The sequence below is a fragment of the Mustelus asterias genome, chromosome 3, assembly GCF_964213995.1.
Source record: "Mustelus asterias chromosome 3, sMusAst1.hap1.1, whole genome shotgun sequence".
Taxonomy (NCBI): Eukaryota; Metazoa; Chordata; class Chondrichthyes; order Carcharhiniformes; family Triakidae; genus Mustelus; species Mustelus asterias.
The window spans coordinates 127,629,961-127,651,582 of record NC_135803.1 but is presented as its reverse complement, the minus strand read 5'-3'; the positions used below and the strand labels follow the sequence as shown (position 1 = coordinate 127,651,582).

The window sequence follows — 21,622 nt, the reverse complement described above, 5'->3', positions numbered from 1 at the left end:
CTCAATCTCGTGAGCACGTGGCATGGGAGTAATCCTGAAGTTACTACCTTTGAGGTCCTGCTTTTTACATTATTTTCGAGATCTCTATATTCTGCTTTCAGGACCTCAGCCCTCATTTGACCTATTTTGTTGCTACCTCTGGCTGTTTGTTCACCCTCCCTTTTCAGTGTCCTGAAGCCACTCAGTGACATCCTTGACTCTGGCCCCCCCAGGCAGACAACCCATCCTGGTGTCAGGCTTGCAGCCATAGAAACATCTCTCTGTCCCTTTACATAGAATCAACTAGCACTATAGCTCTCCCACGTTTTTTTCACCTCACATTGCGCAGCCAAGCCAGTCGTGGTACCAGAGACTTGGATCTTGTTGTATCTCCCCAAGAAATCAACTCCCCCAGCAGTACCCCAAACGGAAAGTCTGTTAGAGAGGGTGATGGACCCAGGAACTCCTGCACTACCTGCCTCATGAATCACTTGGTTCTATATTTAATTCTCATGATTCTGGGAGATCATATCTAAAACAATTAGATTAAATGACACAAACAGTATTTCCAAAAAGTTTATTTAATTTCATTAGAATCATGTCAAATGGATGTAGACACCTTTCATTATTGAAATTTTGTTCCCAAATCTTCCAGTTTCACAAAAACTATTCGTGGACAAATAAACAATAACCACACTACAATGAATAACAAACAGCACATTGATATCAAAAACATGCAACATTTAAAAAAGGTTACTATTTTCAACATACCAGAAAGACAAGCTGACATTTATCTGTATGGACAGAAATGTCAACATGAATGCAGGTATGCTTGAGGACTGGATCCTTTTGTAGTGTTATTAAGTTTACATTGCAATGACGTGCACTACCTGCTGCTTGTCTTGTGACAAAGGAAGAAAGGAACATTTAGAGTTTGCAGTCTCAAATATGCAGAATGGGGGATGGACGTGGTCCACGGAAACTGGCTTTGTGGCCAAAAACAGGTGTCTACCAACAAAAAAAAACTTTAACCCTTATATTACTAACATGTAACTTTGCATTAAACCAGTTAACAGAGAGATGACAAAACCACTTCAAAGAAACACAGCATCACAAAGTAGAGGCTGAAAGTCCTGTGAAGTTGTTTCAAAAACACCACTGGACTGGGTTGTTTGGAGTGGGGCTATAAATCTTACAATCGGCAATATTTAATTTGTATTCAGAGACACAGACATCTGCCAGACTACAGTCTATAAACCAGACAATTTCTGTGCAACTGATACTTCCCTCCCTTCCGCCCCCTCACCCTTGGAACTCAAAAATCTAATTCCTTACCCACCATTCTCTCAGCCCTTGCTTGATTCATTCAGGAGTCATGTTCAATAATAGCTAAATACAAAGGAACTGGCACCCTATTTTCACAAAATGGAATGGTACAGAAATATTTCTTCAGCAGATGCTCTGTTTTAGAATGGCCTGAGGTATCAAAAACTGAAAAAGGGCACGGTAAAATTTTTAAAACAATCATTTATTTGGGCTCAAATGTTTAATTCTTCAATTTTTATACAATTAGGATCTAAATTTGCTTCCATTGGGAGTTAAATTGGAAGAAATACGCTCACAATAAGACAACGGTAAATTATTTGTTTAATGTTCCACTAATTTATGAAACCTACCAGAAACATTCACAATAAAAGTTCAAAATTAAGCTGTGCTGTGGGAAAAAAAATCAACTTCGGAAACCACAATATTGGGAGATGAAAACTCATTAACAAGCCTAGACCAATATTATCAAACGTGTCCCCTGTTAAATAAGACATCTTGTCAAATTAAATTGTGGTATCAGGTCTAGGATTTTGATACTTCAGTTGACAGCCAGTCAAGGCCTTCATACAAGCCAGTTCCTTGTACAGCACAGGTAGCCTGCACATACCACTGTTCCAAAAACAAAAGAAAAATATGGCATTAGGAAGATTAACAAATAAAAACTTATCTACCAAATCTAATACAGAAACACTATTGACAGCATCTGAAATAACAGAAATGAGTGGCACACAAATAGAAAATGCTGTTTCAGATTTCCAGCATCTGCAGTTATTTGCTTTTATTTATGAAGTATTTGGTATTTAGCTAAGATTATTTTGGATTTAAAAATTTGTCAAAAGACACCTTTTACTCCCCATAGTCAATGACTTTCACCAAGCTATGTTCCATGAGTATTGGTAGCCCTCCAGTACTTAAGTGGACAATCCTTTATAGGCTGAGGCAGCAAGTTTGACATGACATCATAACTGGTACCCACACTTACATTTTTCAGAGATTACTGGAATGAGTTTAAATTATAGAATCTGATCGAATTTTCCTTCCCACTCTAAGGAGCGTGTCCAATTTTTGCATCCTTACCACTGATCCTGCTCCAATCAACTTGCATTAACGCAAACCAAGGATCAAATCTGAAATTTTCTAATATATATAAGCCTCTCGACACTACTTTCCACTGACGAATTCGTTGGCTGACTGTTCAAATTTCTGATATTTTAGAGAGATGGTGAGGAAAGGCTATTTTAAAGAAAGCACGCCTGTAAACCACTTTTCATTGCTTTGGCACTCCAAAAAAAGCAGGTGGGATGTATGAGATTGTCAATCCAGAATCATCTGTGTTACTCCAAAGTTAAAAGTTTCATTGGGGGCGGTGGGGGCTTTAGCCTGAGTACAATCAATCAGCTATCTCAACACTGGCCAAAAATCAAGCATACAGCTTCTCATCAAATATATTAAAGTCACTGGAAAAATCCCATTGGTCATTGAGGGAACATGGTTCTTAAAATAGCTTACAACACAAATTATACTGTATCCCAATTTTGAAAATATTAACCCACCTATGTTAATTCCATACATGTTGCTGTCAAATTATAAATTAATATTTTCAATTTCACAGCACTGAGTAGATACTTACAGTTCTGTTATGAAAGCTGCTTAGCCCTAATTTTTGTGTCACTTCATCGATGCTCAAGGCATTTGGCAGGTCCTGTTTGTTGGCAAATACCAATAGAAACGCATCTTTCAATTCATCTTCTTCAATCTGAAAGAAGCCAAATTAGTAATTTGATTTCATGATCATGGCAAATTTTATACAAGATTACAAGATGTATGAACTTTCAATTTATATAGAGAGTTTACCTTAGTAAAGTTATAATCCGATAAATAAACTCATGTTAATTTCAGCCCTAGCTTTGACTTCTGCTCTTGAAGGTACTTACTCATGCTCAGATTCTAGTATCTTGACCAAATGGAGTCAGCTGAACCAGGCTATTAAACTATAAATGACATCATGGACATAATAGGGCCTGTTATCATTTAATACACTCACATGCAAACTTTCGCAGCCAGAACGACTATGGGTTTCTTCATTTGTTCAAAAACAATGCAAATTGTAGCACTACTGATGTAGTGGTAGAGACAACTCTCCACAGACTGGGACCTTCTGTACAAGACATATACTCCCCTTTGGCCTGGGTGGCTATTCATTATTCATCCACAAAACTGGATATTGAGAGATTACCTGACCGAGAACTGTATAACCAAGCCTGATACTGACCTTTCCTGAGGTCCATATGCATAAATTCAGGAAAACTTCTTACGTAGTGAACATCTGAATAGGTGTTCCTATCCTATCCCAAATGCCAGGGTATTTCTTCCAATTTTGCAACCAACTGCCATCTCACCTACAATCTCAGTGAACTCAGACTAAACTTGACTGATCTGCTTGGTACTACTGGTGTGGCTTTTTTTAAAAAAAAAGGAATTTATGCAAGTACTTCATCCCTCAAAGCGTTCTACAGTGAGCTAGCCGACAACATTTATTTTCCTCTTTCACAGTATGCGAGTGTCACTGGTAATGCCTGTATTTGATATCTATTCCTAATTATCCACGGGAAGGTGGTAGTGAAGCACCTTCTTGAACCACTGCAGTTCATCTGGTGCAGGAATACCCACAGTGCTATTACCAAGGGCGTTTCACATTTTTGACCCAATGGCAGTGAAGAAAGAACAATATAGTTGCAAGTCAAGAGTGTGCTTGGCTTGGAGGACAACTTGTTCAACAGTTTGAGCATAGCCATGTTGTTAGTTGGTAAAAATTGCATGAACTAACCCAGAACAAATTTGAAGTCAGGGTTGATTTGATCTCAGCCAAAGTGGAAATAGTGGTACAATTGACTCCTGCATCCTTAGGTTCGAAGGAGGAAAATACATCAGCCAGGATTCCTTTTTGATTACTATACGATGAACCCTACTAGAAAACGTGTACATATGGACATCAGTTAAGGCCAGAAGAAGAATTAGTTGTGCCACCCAACACACTGCCAGGTACCCACAGGGAAAAAAGGCCTCTTGGGTAAGATACACCAAGTGCTTTGCGACCATATATTGAGATTGTTCGTTGCAGTATAGAGCCAGAGTCAGATGGCTGTGTTGCCTGCCCAGTGCCAAGGTTTGGGACTTATGCTCCAGGCTAGAGAGGAATTTCTGCCCCATTAGTTTCCCTAGTACTTTTTCTCTAGTGGTAGGTATATTTATTTCCTCCTCCTCCCCTCACCCCTTTCGTCCCTTGATTAATTGAATAACATTTCAAAAATACTAAATAGTGGAGTGTCATAGGGATCAGTACTGGGACCACAATTATTTACAATATATATTGATTGGACGAGGGAGGTGAATGTACTATTGCCAAGTTTGCAGATGACACAAAAACAGATGGCAAAGCAAGTGAGGAGGATGACACAAAGATTTTCTGGTCACACTCGCCTCAAAATCGGAAAATCCCGCCAGAGGCCAACTAACCTTTGCAAAGTCCACCCTCCCCGACCGCTACGATTCCTGTGGTGGGCAGGATGGGAAAATCCCCCCCAAAGAGTCTACAGAAGGATATAGACAGGTTAAATGAGTGGGCAAAAACCCAGCAGATATAATGTAGGAAAATGTGAAATTATGCACTTTGGGAGGAAGACTAAAGGAGCTGAACATTATTTAAATGAAGAAAGACTACAGAAAGTTGCGATTGAGAGAGATTTGGGGATTCTCATGCATAAATCACAAAAAGATAGCAAGTAATCTCATAGGTAATAGGAAAAGCAAATATTATGTTGGCCTTCATTTCAAAGGGAATGGAGTATAAGAATGTGGAAGCCTTCTAAAACTATACAAGGCACTAGTTAGATCACACCTGGAATTCTGTGCACAGTTTTGGTCCCCCTATCTGAGGAAAGATATACTGGTATTAGAGGCAGTCTAGAGAAGGTTCACTAGGTTGGCCCAGGGTATGGAGGGATTTTCTTATGAGGAAAGGTTGAGTAGGTTGGGCCAATACTCATTTGAGTTTGGAAGAATGAGAGGTGACCTTATTGAAACATACAGGATTCTCAGGGGTTTGACAAGATAGATGCTGAGGGGTTGTTTCCCCCTGCAGGAGAGTCTAGGACTAGAAGGCACAATCTCAGAGTATGGCGTTACCATTTAAGACAAAGGAGGAATATCTTCTCTCAGAGGGTAGTAAATCCATGGAATTCTTTACCGCAGAGAGCTGTGGAGGCTGGGTTGTTAGATATGTTCAAAGCTGAGATAGATTTTTTAATCAGTAAAGGAATCATGGGTTATGGGGATAAGGTGGGAAAATGGAGTTTAGGATTATAATTTCAGATCAATCAAGAACTCCTTGAATGGTATTGACTCGATGGGCTGAATGGCCTACCTCTGCCCCTACATTTTGTGGTCTTTGACCACAGGTTAGTCTGCACATTTTCAGAGCGTCAAATCAGGTTACTAGTCAAGCAAGTTTTGGTGTTGTAATTTAAAAATCACTTCGATTTTATTCCATTATTTAGATGTTTGTCTTTTAGTTTCTTGATTAATCTCAAATTTAAAACAAAATGTTATGGTCCACCTGCTGTCCATCTAAAGTGGTTGTACTTTAAAATTTTAATAATTGTGTATCTCTAACTGTGTCCCCTATCACTGCAGCGGTCTGATATATTATATCCTCGGCTCCTGCTCCAGAAGAACTGATAAGGCCAATTAATTAATGGGGTCAATTAATCCCAACTTGGTGGCTTGATTAATATACCCAGGATACATATTCAAGGAAACCATGTTCATTTGAATAAATTTACAGAATCCTATTGAAGTATGCACAGTGTTTAAATTATGGCAACACTGAAATAAATGTTAGGTGCCACTGCCACTCCCATCAGTTGATCATTTTGTTACTTGATTTGCATTCAAAACATTCCAAACAAGAAAAAAATCCCCAGAACTTTTAATGAATCCTTGAAAAGCATGGGTCAGTTCTGATAAATTCCCATCGATTATATGACTGAAAATATTTTCTACTTATGCGACCAAGAGAGTTAAATTAATATGTACAAGGGGAATTTCTAGAACACCAGCAAACGACTGTACCAAATTCAAGCCTCGATGAATACATACTATTTTGTGAAGCTCTGTTGATGCTTCCTGAATTCTCTCTCGATCATTGGTATCTACCACAAAAATAAGACCCTGCAAAAATATAAAGACAACATTTTATACTTAAATTTTATAAGATTTACTTTGCCAAAGCAGCAGTTCACAAGAGCTCTTACACATGAACATATTTATAAGATGCACTTTATTTTTTTTTATAAAAACCTTTAAAATAATGTAAAACACCCCTCAACATCTTCTGGCAATGTATTACTACTTCAATGAAGAAGTGGAATAAAGCTGGGGGGACGGGGAAGAGAAACAAAGCAATAACTGCGTAAGTAGCAGCTTCACAGAATATTTCAAGCTCCAAAATCCCACCCCATTGGTATGCCCTTGCTCATCAGGAAAGAGGTGTGACTTTATACACACAATATCTGGTTATACTGTACGACTCTGGGATCATAATAAACCCTTTATTTTTATTGTAATTAACACTGAATGACAACCTCTTGCGTTCTTCTAATCTATAACTGTGGGTCCAATGTGTAAAGCACATGACTTGTTATAAACTAAAAATCAAGTACAGGTACAGTAGTTCAAATTCAGCAATCCAAAAACTGGCAATGGCCAAAAACAGGGCATTTTTTCCCCCAAGGACATCTGTACTGATTTCTCCCAAGAATAACCTTCCCTTAGTCTGCTGACAGAGCAGTGCTATGGCACTGTGTGGGATTTTAATGGCAGCTTTCAACTAACATAAGCTATTGCAGTTATTACATTCTCAACTGGCCGCCAAAGACAGGATACATGTCTATGCTATAAACATAGCAGCCCATAACTTCCTAGCTCCCCAGTGTCAGATTTGCAGGAACCCCAAGATTTGCTGGGGAATCCCTCTTAGAAATTCCCACTGCAAATGTTCAGAAGCACCAACTTCAGGCTGGGAACAATCCAACAAAGCAATTTAAATTGCTAACTTCAGATGGCTGCCAGTGTTATTCTAATAGTCACTCTGAAAGGGTGTAATTATTTTAAGTAACCAGATTGATTCCCCACAAGGGATTCTTCCCCCGCGCGGCCCGCAGCCAAAGTATTCCCCACCCCGGATTCCCCAAACACACAGGATTCTCCAACACTCCCATTCACAGATTAGAACCCCCACAGCTAGTTGACCTAGTTATAATCCCCAACCCAACTTGGTTACACAACCCCAAACCAACTTGGTTACACAACCCCAAACCGACCCTCCCCAACCTCCAGCACCCACCCCTCAACATTCCCCACTGCATGTTTGACACCCCAACGTCAGACAAGACACCGCATCCTGGTTGACATACGAGGAGAGATTAAACAGTTTGGGCTTATACTTGCTGGAGTTTAGAAGGATGAGGGGGGATCTGATTGAGGTAAATAAAATTTTAAAAGGGATTGATAAAGTAAAGGTAGACCGAGTGTTTCCTCTTATGGGGCAATCTCAAACAAGAGGTTGAAAGGTGGTAGATTTAAAACTGAGATGAGAAGGAACTACTTCTCGCAGAGTGGTGAATTTGAGGAACTCACTGCCCCATAGCACGGTGGAGTCTGAATTGTTGGGATGATTTCAAGGAGATAGATAGATATATTTCTAATAAAAAGGGATAAGGGGGTATGAGGAATATGTGGGGAGGTGGATTTGAGACTCGGGAGAGATCAGACACGATCTGATTGAATGGCAGAGCAGTCTTGAAGGGCTGAATTTGTCTACTTTCTGCTCCCAATTCCTATGCTCTTATGTACTGAATCATGGACAGATGCATCTGCAGCAGGCTCCTTTGAGGAGGAGGTAGAGTATGTTTTATCCTCTTGTCACCACTTGCTGCAGACCAAATCTAGCTGCTGTATTCTTTAGTACTTGGCCATCTTGGTCTGTGGTGGTGCCACCGAGCCACTCTTGATAACGGACATTGAAATTCCTTGCTTTGGACTGCAGCAGAGTGCTAACTGTCAAGGAATCAACTAGGGCACGTTATCCTAGATTTGTTATTATGCTATGATGTTGTGTAGGGTCCTTTAAGGAACAGTGACCATAACATGATAGAATTCTTCATTATGATGGAAAGTGAAGTCAGATCCTAAGTCTAAACAAAACTACAAAGGTATGAGGTGAAAATTGGCTAAGATACTTTGGGAAACGTCATTAAAAAGACATGATGGTGGGAAGACAATGGCTTATATTTAACTAACTGATGTATGCATTCCAAAGTTATACATACCTTTCTGGCACAAAAAACAACAACTGGCCCAAGCATGGCGAGCAAAAGAAATTAAGGATATTATTAGATCCAAACAGGAATCATATAAAATTGCTAGAACAAGGAAATGGCAGAGCAATTAAAAAACTGCTTTAGTTCTGTGTTCCCAGAGGAAGACAAGTAATTTCCTAGAAATTCCAGGGAACTAAGGGTCTAGTGAGAAGGAAGAATTGAAAGAAATTAGTATTACAAAAAAAGTGCTGGAGAAATTAACTGGATTTAAAGCCAATAAATCCTAGTGCCTGAATCTACATCCCAGGGTACTAAAGGAGGTAGCCATGGAAAGACTGGATGTGTTGGTTGTCATCGTCCAAAATTCTGCAGATTGCAGAACAGTCGCTGCAGATTGCAGGGTGGCATATGTAAACCAGCTATTTAAAGGAGACATGGAGAAAAACAGGCAATTACAGGCTGTTTAGCCTAACATGAGCTGTAGGGAAAATGTTAAGAGCCTATTATAATTATAATGGTCTGATAACAGGACACTTCGAAAATATCAATGGGATTCGACAAAGTCAATATGTATTTACGAAAGGGAAATCATGGCTGAATGGCCTGCTCCTGCTTTCTACGTCTGACAAATCGACTGAATTCTTTTGAGGATGTAACTAGCAGAATACAGAAGGGTGAACCAGTGGATGTAGTATATTTGGATTTTCAGAAAGCTTTTAATAAAGTTCCACACAAGAAGTTAGTAAGCAAAACTGAAGCACATGGGATTGAGGATAATATTTTGCCATGGATTGAGAATTGATTAGCAGACAAGAAACAGAGCATAGGACTAAATGTATTTTTCCAAATGGCAGGTAGTTACTATTGGAGCACTGCAGGGATCAGTGCTTGGGTCCCAATGGTTCACAGTATACATCAATGATTTGGATGAGGGAACCAAATGTCATATCCCAAGTTTGCTGACAATTCCCTTGGTGGGAATGTGAGTGGTGAGGAGGATGTTGAGGCTTCAAAGAGATTTAGACAAGCTGAACGAGTGGACAAATACATGCAGATGCAGTATAACATGGGTAAGTGTTGCCTTAGACTTTCCTCCCAAATTATGCTTTCACTTGGACATCCTCAACAAGGATCCACCTCTAGTGTTTGCATCCCTCCTTCTGATGTCACTTTCCTCTGGATCTCCTCATGCATTCGGACTTCACCTTTCATGCACACTCAGATACTCAGCTATACCAACAGAACACTACTGCTTCACAAGCAAAGGGAGGCAGGGGCGTAGTTATATTGTCACTGAATGAGTAAGCCAGAGACCCAGGGTAATGCTCTTGGGATCTGGCTTTGAATCAAATGCAAAGGCCCTAGGAGATTAAGCACCCTCCACAGTTGTAGGTGTATGGCATAAAGAATGATGTGGAGATGCCGGCGTTGGACTGGGGTAAACACAGTAAGAAGTCTCACAACACCAGGTTAAAGTCCAACAGGTTTATTTGGTAGCAAAAGCCACTAGTTTTCGGAGCGCTCGCTGTTCCTTCGTCAGGCGAGTGGGATTTCAGTTCACAAGCAAGGCATATAAAGACACAAACTCAATTTACAAAAGTATTTCGTAAATGTGTGTTTCTTACTGGCATAAAGAATACAGGTGAAAGAAAAACATGTTCTTGATCTAATGATTTAAGACGACAATAAGCCCTGCCTATTGTCATGCACTCCTGCCCTCCTTCCCCACTCTGACTCCCATGTCCTCCCTCTCTATTCAGCGGTCCTTTATGCTCTCTTTTCTGACTCATTGACTCCCCTCCTTCCTCAGCTCCTACCTCATGCCCTCACATTCCACACAGTGCCTTGTGCTCTCTCCATTCTCAAACAACGATTCAATCATCTCCTTCCTCCCCACCCAAATCCACTCTCATCCCATCCTCTTTCCTATCCAACCAATATCCCCCACCCTGGATTTCTCCACCTGGCCCAGCCTCAGCTCCTTGTCTCTGTTGCTGCCAGACAGTGGGCGGTTGCAACTTTGCATTGCTTTCTCTGGCATTGGTGCCATCCAAAGTACCCTAAAGGGAAGTTAGGAGCTCAGGCCTCAGGAGCTCATATCCATGTAGGACAGGGAACTCAGCCTTTTCTATGAGGCTGAGCAAAATGTTGACCAGTTTTCCATTTCAAGTGCGTGAAGGGATGAATTGCAGTTTTCGATCAGAACAGCAATTTACATAACGAAAAACATGACAATCTGATCGCGGTGACATAACTCCATCACCTCTATACTAAAAGTTCAAACTGAAACATTAATAATGGAAATCACCTGTATTATAGGAACAGATATTGGAGAAAAATTGCAATCTTCTCAGGAGCAATACAGTAAAGCAATGGGTGAGAAATCTTCACACCATGTCCGCTCAAAATCTGAAAACCAACCAACAGTACATTGGCTTGGAAGGGTATTAAATGATTAGAGAACCAGCAAAGTTGGCGTCGGATCAAGTCATGTGTAATTTGTGCTGGTATTGTACTTTATTTAAAGTAAAAGCTATAAAAAGTTAAACCATGTCAACAATTTCTTCATTCGAGGGGGCCAATTGGGTTATTTTGGCTTATGGGTTTCCCCACTGGGTCACAACAGTGACTCATTTTAATGACTGATTTGAAGGATCTACACCCAAAGCAAACTTCTCAATTCTGAATGCTGAAGTACTCCGCCATATATTTAACATTTTGCAGATGTTTTCCCTTTCTGCCATGCTGGTTTGAGTCCACTGGCATGGGGTGAACAGAAAGAGTTAGAGACTCTCAGTAGCACACACAGAGCAAAGCCACATCAAAGTGAGCGGTTAAAAATCTAACTGCATGGTGGCACAGTGGTTAGCACTGTTACCTCTCAGCACCAGGGACCCAGGTTTGATTCCCAGCTTGGATCATGGTCTGTGCGGAGTCTGCACATTCTCCCTTAGTCTGCGTGCTGGTTAGGTGCATTGGCCATGCTAAACACTCCCTCAGTGTTCTTGAACAGGCACCGGAGTGTGGCAACCAGGGGATTTTCACAGTAAGTTTATTGCAGTATTAATGTAAACTTACTGGTGACACTAATAAATGAACTGAAACTATCCTCAAACTCTGATCCCTAGTTCTGGACAATGCATACAAACATGCTGTTTCCTAAACTGATGAATTCATGGAAATATCAAGGAAAAATAAGAGTAGTGGTGTATCTCTCTTTCACTCTGAATAATTGTCAAGTTTATTATAAGGAAATACATGTTCATGTTCAGAACTCAAAACAGCCCTAGCCGTTGTAATTTTTATGAAAAACTGAATTTAGAATTTCACAAAATGCAGATATAAACCAGTTGGAATATAAAGTGAAAAGACAGAATTTTTATAGCATAAAGGAGTTGAAATTGATTTGAGATTCAGTTTGGCATAACCACAAGTTGTGAAGTTTGCACATTCTCCCTGTGATTGTGTGGGTTTCCTCCAGGGTGTTCCAGTTTCCTCCCACAGTCCAGAGATGTGCAGGTTAGGTGGATTAGCCATGCTAAATTGCCCCAAGATGTGTAGGTTAGGGGGATGAGTGGGCCTGGGTAAGATACAATTTTGGAATGTCGATGCAGACTCGATGGGCCAAATGGCTTTCTTCTGTACTGTAGGTATTCTATGATAAAACATTTCAGCTTAATGAGGTAAATGTAACTTGCAGTGCTTTAAGCAATCAAAATATCCAAATACCTGGGTGTTCTGGAAATAGTGCCTCCACAAGGGTCTAATTTTGTCTTGGCCACCAACATCCCACACAGTGAAAGATATGTTTTTGTAGTCCACTGTTTCAACATTGAATCCTGTTAAAAAAATTCAAAATTATAAACAGATTAATTTGTAATCAGCTTGCAGTATTTAAGCCATTCCTACAAGAACAGGTGCACTATCAGACATATGCAATTATAATTCACATAAAAAAGTTTGAACTTGCCCTGTCGACAGAGATATTCTATGTCTTTAAAACTAAGCTGGTCTATTTCTTTGCCTTTGCAGAAAGGAAAATAAACTTGCTGTGAACAATGAAACGTTATTTCAGGAATTACTATTTTAACAGATTGATTTATATTTTAACAGTAAAGTTTTTCACTGCATTTCAGAATCTAACTCCTGCTGCACTGAAGACTAGAGTTAACGTTTATTTCATTTTAAATTAGCACCGAAATTCAGAAGTAACCTTCCAAGACAACTGACCAGTTTAAAGCATATTTCCTTAACACACCCCATGCATACAGAGTAGAATAACTACTCAACTCAAGAATGGTTAAAACACGAAGTGCACAGGAGCATCTAAAGCAGAAATGTCATTTCTGTTGTGCTCCTTCCTCATTTCAGATTTCCGGTCTTTGCAATTTTCTATTACTTACGTAATAACTAAATTGCTATGCCGCAGTTACTTTGTACATTAGCATACATTACAAGCAACCTACTAATTCAGACCACATATTAAAATTATTTTCCATCTATCACCAATGAATACCATAAAACTGAAGCGTCTTTTTAAACATATCCAAGTGAATCTTAAATCACATCTTTTTTTTACAAGTGTATATGTATACAGTAGTATATTACAAAGACAAAATGAATATGTAAACAATAGCATTTCACACACCTGTCTTTAACAAACAGGTTCTAATTATTTCATTCATTCCAGCCCTGACACTGTAGACTCACCTGACATTGTAGCTAAATTACTCATCAGTGTTTGGGTGCCTACTCAATGTGTCAACATCTGCTGACATGAATCAGTGTGGACTCAACCCTCCCTCATGCCAAATGACATGACACAGACCAGACACCCAAATCCACCACAAATTGCAACTATTCAAATGGAATTTGATGAGCTGAAGGCAAGGACATCCTTACTGAATTTACATGTCTCAGTCTGTTTCTCTTGATGCTGCTGCATTCAGCAGATAACTGGGTAGAAAAAGATCTGGGTTCCTGATAATTTATCCAATGGCCAATACTGGACATGCATTTTAATACAGCGGGTGCAGGATGAGACTTGTTCAGGGCCATGGCCAAATGATCCAGTAACACCTCAATCAGATTCATACAGGTACGGACATCATTTCAGTACTACAAATGGAACGCAGCCTGACCCAGTGCTCTAACATAGACATCAAGAAAAATATTAACTTGGAAACAGAAGGTGGCAAAATGTGGCGAGATAGCAATTAAAAGTAACCAACAGGCAAGAAACAAATAAGGTATGTTTTACTGATAGCCCTTTGGTCGTCAGATGCAACCAATATAATTCTTACTTACCAATAGTTGGAATAGTTGTTACAATTTCACCTAGCTTCAGTTTGTATAAGATGGTTGTTTTACCAGCAGCATCCAAACCAACTAGTACAAGAAACAAATAGAACAAATTAGTGCTTATTTTACTTAAATACTTACCATGTGTTTATATATTTATTTTGAAAACTACATGGTGAATTGCTGAAATCAAAAGACATTTATTATGACTGGTTTTTGAAGCCCTTGTTTAAAATTTCATATGGAAGTGATAACTGGAATGTCGGCTATTTTATTTTTCATAGAAACATACGTGGAAAATAGGAGGTCATTCAGCTTGCTTCATCATTCATGCTCATGGAAGATCATCAAATGCATTACCTGATCTCACCTATCTCCCCCATATCCCTTGATTCCCTTACCTCAAATAGCAGTATCTGATTCCTTCTGAAGTCACAACGTTTTAGTCTCAACTACATTCTGTGGTAGTAAATTCCATACATTCGCCACTCTCTGGGTGAAGAAATTTCTTCTCACCCCAGTCCTAAAAGGTTTACTTCTTATCCTCAAACTATGACCCCTAGTTCTGGACTCCACCACCAATGGGAACTTTCTCTCTAGAACCTAAACTCCAATGGATATAATCCTAATCGATTTAGTCTCTCCTCATACGAGACCTGCCATCCCAGGAATCAGCCTGGTAAACCTTCGCTGCACTCCCTCTATAGCATGGACATCCTTCCTCGAATAAGGACACCAAAATTGCACACAATACTCCAGGTATGGCCTCACCAATGTCCTATGCAATTGCAGTAAAACATCCTTATTCTTATACTCAAATTCTCTTGCTATGAAGGCCAACGTACCATTTGCCTTCTTTACTGCCTGCCCTACCTGCGCGCTTACTTTCACAGTGACTAATGCATGAGGACACCAAGGTCTTGCTGAGTACCCACCTCTTTCAATTTACACCCATTCAAATAATAATCTGCATTCCTAGTTTTGCTTCAGAAGTGGATAACCTCACATTTATCCACATTATGCTGCATCTGCCATGCACATGCCCACTCACTAACCTAGCCAAATCACTCTGAAGCATCTCTGCATCCTCCTCACAGCTTCTCTTCCCACCCAACTTTGTATCATCTGCAAATTTGGAGAACATACATTTAGTTCTCTCATCAAAATCATTAATAAATAATGTGAAGAGTTGGGGTCCCAGCACAGATCCCTGTGATACCCCACTGGTCACTGCCTGCCAATTGGAAAAATACCCATTTATTCCAACTCTTTGCTTTATGTTTGCTAACCAGCTCCACCTCAAGACACTACCCGCAATCCCATGTGCTTTATCTTTATATAGTAATCTATGTGCGACCTTGTCAAAAGCCTACGGAAAGTCTAAATAAACCACATCTGCTGGTTCTCACTGGTTAACTCTGCTAATTACATCCTCAAAGAATTCCAGGAGATTTGTCAAGCATGATTTCCCATAAATCCTTGCTGACTTTGATTATACCAGTTTTCCAAATGCTGTGCTATGAAACCCTTGATAATAAACTCTAGCAATTTCCCTACTTTCGATGTTAGGCTCACTGGTCTACAGTTCCCCATTTTCTCTCCACCTCCCTTTTTGAATCGCAGGCTTACATTAGCTACCCTCCAATCTGTAGGAACCATTCCAGAGTCCAAAACATTTTGGAAAATGCCCACCAAATGATCTACTAAACTCGTGTTTCTCAGAATTCCAGTACATTATTCATGTCTTCCTTTGTGAAGGCAGAAGCAAAATGCGAATTTAGTTCCTTGGTCACTTCTTTCATTATGAATTCGCCCATTTTTGATTGCAAGGGCCTACATTAACTTTTGTTGATCTCTTTCTCTTTACATACTTATAGAAACATTTACAGTCAGTTTTTACATTCCCAGCCAGCTTACTTTGGTCAGCCTTTGCTGAATTTCAACCTGCTCCCAATCCTCAGGCCCACTGCCTTTTCTTGCCAATTTGTATGCTTCTTCTTTGAATCTAATACAATCTCCAATTCCCCCGTAAGCAGGTTTGGCCACAGGTCCCTTTCTACTCTTGCGCCAAATAGGGATAAACAACTTTTGGAGTTCACCTGTTTGTTCCGGAATGCCTGCCATTGCCTGCCGATAATTCTTCCTTTCAGTAATGTTTCTCAGTCCATCACAGCCAAGACGTGCCTCGTAAATTAGTTACCTTTATTGAGATTCAGGACCCTGATCTCAGAATCAACTACCTCACTATCTATCTTGATAAAGAATTCTATCATATTGTGGTGACTCATCCCCAAAGGTTCTTGCACAAGTAGATTGCCAACTAATTCTTTCTCATTCCACAATACCCAGTCCAATATGGCCTGTTTCCTTATTGGTTTCTCAATGTATTGGTTCAGAAAACCATCCTGTATACACTCCAGAAATTCCTCCTCTACTGTACTGTGACTCACTCAATCTATAAGAAGATTAAAGTCACCCATAATCACAGATGTTGCTTTATCACATGCATTACCACTACAGTTTGGTGGTTTGTATGCCATCCCCACAAATGTTTTTTGCCCGTGTTTCTTAACTTGAACCATACAGACTCCACATTGTATGTGCTAATATATTTCCTCACTATTGTATCAATATCTTCTTTAATCAACAATACAACTCCATTACCTTTTCCTTTCTGCCTGTCCTTTCTAAACACTGAATAGCCCTCCATGTTTAGTTCCCATCCTTGGTCACTTTGGAACCATGTCTCCATCATCCCAACTATTTCATACCCCTTTACATCTATCTGCGCAACAAATGCACCCATTTTGTTTTGAATACTCCAGGTGTTCAGGTACAAAACCTCAAAGCTAGTCCTTTTAACGTTCCTTGTCACATTCCTACATTTTTAAAATACGTCCTTATCTGATTCTGGCGTTTGATTTCTCTGCCAATCACTGTTCTTATCCTCCTTGCCTCCTTCTTCTCTTGTTCTTGATTGCCCCTGCTCTGAATTCTTATATCAGCTCTTATTCCCTCATATTTGTTTAAAACCTCCCCCACTACTTTAGCAAGTACACCTTGAAAGGATGTCAGTTGCGGTCCTGCCTGGGTGTAATCTGTCCAGATCGCACCTCCCCCAGAATTGGTCCCAATACCTCAGCAATCTGAAACGCTCCCCTCAATCATCTGAATTCTGTGATCAACAGCACATGGCAGCGCTCCTCAGTGACGTCGGGGAAAATTTACCCAAAAGGATCAATTATGTGGTGTGTTTCATTTTCCATTTCATTCTTGCTCCAGCTTTTGGGGATTTCGGGCATCTCGCAACAATGATATCAAGCAAGTAAAACTGCAAACTGCATCAAAATTCTTGCAGACAGCAAACCAGAAATAACTATTACTGCTTTAATTTTACAGAAAATAAAATAAAGATTGGAACACAGAATCCCTACAGTGCAGAAGGAAGCCATTCGGCCCAGTGAGCCTGCACCGACAACAGTCCCACCCAGGCCCCATCCCCGTAACCCACGTATTTACCCTGCTAACCCCCTGACACTAAGGAGCAATTTAGCCTGGCCAATCCACCTAACCTGCACATCTTTGGAGTGTGGGTGGAAACCGGACCACCTGGAGGAATGACACAGGGAGAATGTGCAAACTCCGACAGTCACCGAGGCCAGAATTGAACCTGGGTCCCTGGCACACACACATGGAATTAAGGCAAAAGCTGATATATCACATTTAAAATAAATAGAAATGGACCTTCTAGCACAGGATGGAGAAATTTGCCATTCCACAAATACAAAACTAGTTCAGGACCAGAGAAGTTCTTCAATAGTAGTTACGATTAATCTGCTGGAACCAGGAAATTGTGGGCCACTGTATATTTGTGTATGATTACATTTGAAAATTTATAGCTCAAAATGTAGTGGCTCATTAATGCCTCATGGTCACACAGTGGACCAAAATCAGTTCAGGGAGGTTAGAATTTCCTCAATGGGACATTAGGTAAGTGGTTAAAAACTTCTGTTTAAAGGTTCACACCGTTCACAATCATTTCAGAACCACATTACATCCAAACATAACCTCTAGAAGGGGAAAGTATTGGCTTGTATTCTGTGGTCAGCAGTCAATTAACAGCATTAGCCATTCATTGTAACACTTAGCCAGACTTTCCAAAGCCTTTGACAGAGGAACTTGCAGTGATTAGAATTCAATTTTGGCAATTACACTAGGATCTGGAAACCGTAAATGGGCCAAGCAACTATGCATCCCTTCAGCAAGATTGAAGAGTGCTTGATGACCATTACAGATTCTAAAAAGGAGGAAGTTCGAATATTTAATTCAATATCAAACAATGTCCTGAAAGCAAAAGAGAAAAGGAAAGAAAGAACAACAAGCAAAATAAAAAATGCTGGAAAGAGTGTAGAAATGATGGGGGCAAGGCCAAGCGATTTGAAAATAATATTTTAAAATCAAGATTTTGGCAGACCAGAGGATGGATGAATGGGATTTGGTGCAAGTTAGGTTACTTTTTGGATGAGTTCCAATGTTTATTGATGGTGGAAGATGGGATGTGACCATGAGATCATTGGAGCAAGTCTAGAGGTGAAAAGCATGAATGAAGGTTTCAGAGGTGGATGATATGGGGCGGGGAGAAATTGGACAATGTTAGAGTTGGAAATGAGCAGCCTTGGTGCTGGAGCAGATACGTGGGCTGACAATCAAATTTGGCACTAAGACAGCCAAAAGTCAAGTGCATTTGACAGTTGCCAGTAAAAGGCTTGGTATTGGTGGCAAGGGAACAGTTAGTTCTCAGGACGGAAGGCAATGGCACAATAAGACTTAGCATACTCTGGTAAATCTATTTAACTAGAATGTTCAATCCACAGCCTTTTCTGGCACGTTTAGGAGGTAACTAGCATGTACAACTTCATACTCCCAAATCTCTGGGCGAGACACCAGTATCGTGAAGCATGTGGAGGAACAGGGCAACACAAATGGCAGATTTAGGTATTTAACCGTGTGCTGGCTGCAAGGTGTTGCCACTTAATTTACTTTAATAGAAGTTATACGGTTGATAGCCTCCCTTTTTAACTGTAAAATCCAACCTAATTCGGTCTGAGACCGGTTATTGCGGCGCTGAGGAATGCAGTACAGTTAGGTATCTTTCAGATGAGATGTTAAACCAAGGCCATGTTTGTTCTCTCAGACGAGTATGATGGCACGGAAGTTATCCCCAGCGTCCACGCCACTATTTATCACAAAAACAAGTTATACTGGAGCGCAAACAGAAAATACGGGAGGAACTCAGCAGGTCTGACAGCATTTGTGGAGAGTGTTTCGAGTCTGGATGATCCTTCGTCAGAGCTGCTGAGTTTCTCCCAGCATTTTTTTCTGTTGTTGTTTTAGATTCCAGTATCCGCAGTATTATTCTGGAGCGCCTTGGTGGCTGGCTCGATCCACAAAACAAAAAAGTCGCTTCCGACAACACAAGTGCCCATGATCTGGGAGTCCAGTAATTCCAGTTAACTGCAGCTTTACCCAAACGTAGCCTGGTTCCGAGGCCGGGGCTGTCTCCAAGACACTCTCCCCCACCCACACGGGCTTTGTGAAAGGACGGCCCTCAACCAGCGGGAACCGGGGACGAGCCCCAGCCGCTGCTGAATCGGGGCTGAACAAAAGGAAAGGCCGAGGCGCCGGGTCCAGGCAGCCGCCAGGGGGGTCAGCGGCTCCTAACGGAGGGAGGGAAAAGGGGGTACCTCACTCATTCGGCTTCTCCCTCCCTCTTCCCCAGACTTACCCATTAATATCCTGACCGTCTTCTGGCCGAAGAGTCTCTGGAAGACATTGGAAATAGAAAGCCCCATGGCGCTCGCTCGCGCTGCCGCTCCGACTGCTCGCGCCGCTGCTGCCACGTCAGAGAGCCAACGCGGAGCCAACCACGACACGCCGTAAAGCGGAACCTGTCGCAAAAACCAACGGCGGGAGACGTTTATTAAAGCCCCGCCCCCCAACAACCAAACCCCGCCCCCCCCCCAACAACAACCAAACCCCCCGCCCCCAACAACCAAACCCCCGCCCCCAACAACCAAACCCCCGCCCCCAACAACCAAACCCCCCGCCCCCAACAACCAAACCCCCGCCCCCAACAACCAAACCAGCCCCGGAGTCGCTGCGCCGCCAGGAACCCAATTCTCCGCCTCTGCTTACCCGCGCATGTCTCGCCCCAGGGCTGGGTGAGACAGACCGAGGTGACGTGTCGTTTTTAGGTTTATTTATTAGTGTAGGCTCACATTAACACCGCAATGAAGTCGCCACACTCCCGGCACCTGTTCAGGTACACTGAGGGAGAATTTAGTGTGATCAATGCACCTGATCAGCACATCTTTCAGAATGTTGGAGGAAACCCACGCAGACACGGGGAGAACGTGCAGACTCCGCGCACAGGCAGTGACCCAAGCCGGGAATCGAACCTGGGTTCCCGGGCACTGTGAGGCAGCAGCACTAAGCACGTTGCCACGACCCGGTGGGGGTTAATGTAGGGGGGGGGGGTTAATGTAGAGGGGGGGTTAATGTAGAGGGGGGGTTAATGTAGGGGGGTGGGGGGGTTAATGTAGAGGGGGGGTTAATGTAGGGGGGGTTAATGTAGGGGGGGTTAATGTAGGGGGGGTTAATGTAGAGGGGGGGTTAATGTAGGGGGGTGGGGTTAATGTAGAGGGGGGGGTTAATGTAGAGGGGGGGTTAATGTAGAGGGGGGGTTAATGTAGAGGGGTTAATTAGGGGGGTTAATGTAGGGGGGGTTAATGTAGGGGGGGTTAATGTAGGGGGGGTTAATGTAGAGGGGGGGTTAATGTAGAAGGGGGGTTTAATGTAGAGACTGGGGGAGGGTTAATGTAGAGACTGGGGGAGGGTTAATGTAGAGACGGGGGGGTTAACGTAGAGACGGGGGGGTTAATGTAGAGACGGGGTGGGGGTTAATGTAGAGACGGGGGGTAATGTAGAGACGGGGGTGGTTAATGTAGAGACGGGGGGGGTAATGTAGAGACGGGGGGGTTAATGTAGAGACGGGGGGGTTAATGTAGAGGGGGGGGTTAAATGCAGAGACGGGGAAGGCGGGCTAATGTAGAGACTGGGGGGGTTAATGTAGAGACTGGGGGGGGTGATGTAGAGACTGGGGGGGGTGATGTAGAGACGGTGGGGGGCGATGTAGAGACGGGGGGGGGGTGATGTAGAGACTGGGGGGGGTGATGTAGAGACTGGGGGGGTGATGTAGAGACTGGGGGGGGTGATGTAGAGACTGGGGGGGTGATGTAGAGACGGTGGGGGGCGATGTAGAGACGGGGGGGGGTGATGTAGAGACTGGGGGGGGTGATGTAGAGACTGGGGGGGGTGATGTAGAGACTGGGGGGGTGATGTAGAGACTGGGGGGGTGATGTAGAGACTGGGGGGGTGATGTAGAGACTGGGGGGGTGATGTAGAGACGGGGGGGGTGATGTAGAGACTGGGGCGGCGATGTAGAGACGGGGGGGTGATGTAGAGAAGGGTGGGGTGATGTAGAGACGGGGGGGGGGGTGGTGATGTAGAGACTGGGGGAGGGGCGTTGTAGAGACTGGGGGGGAGGGGCGATGTAGAGACTGGGGGGGTGATGTAGA

General features: G+C 42.1%; 1 protein-coding gene across 1 annotated transcript; it reads right to left on the bottom strand.

The window, feature by feature from the left end:
* Positions 1–541: 541 nt before the first annotated feature.
* On the bottom strand, positions 542–19,923 carry LOC144491577 (ADP-ribosylation factor 4-like). Its single transcript, XM_078209591.1, has 6 exons — positions 19,771–19,923; positions 13,992–14,072; positions 12,414–12,523; positions 6,463–6,534; positions 2,936–3,061; positions 542–1,914 (listed from the first exon to the last, which is right to left on the bottom strand). The coding sequence occupies exons 1-6, from the start codon at positions 19,835–19,837 to the stop codon at positions 1,828–1,830; spliced, it is 543 nt and encodes a 180-aa protein (XP_078065717.1). The 5' UTR covers positions 19,838–19,923; the 3' UTR covers positions 542–1,827.
* Positions 19,924–21,622: the final 1,699 nt, after the last annotated feature.

What these genes read in the sequence shown, in the direction of transcription:
- LOC144491577 (XM_078209591.1), bottom strand. Translation starts at nt 19,837, where the DNA reads ATGGGGCTTTCTATTTCCAATGTCTTCCAGAGACTCTTCGGCCAGAAG. An exon ending in AACAACTATTCCAACTATTG is followed by an intron (nt 12,524 to 13,991) that starts GTAAGTAAGAAT and finishes TTTTTTTAACAG; the next exon opens with GATTCAATGTTGAAACAGTG. An exon ending in ACTATTTCCAGAACACCCAG is followed by an intron (nt 6,535 to 12,413) that starts GTATTTGGATAT and finishes ATATTTTTGCAG; the next exon opens with GGTCTTATTTTTGTGGTAGA.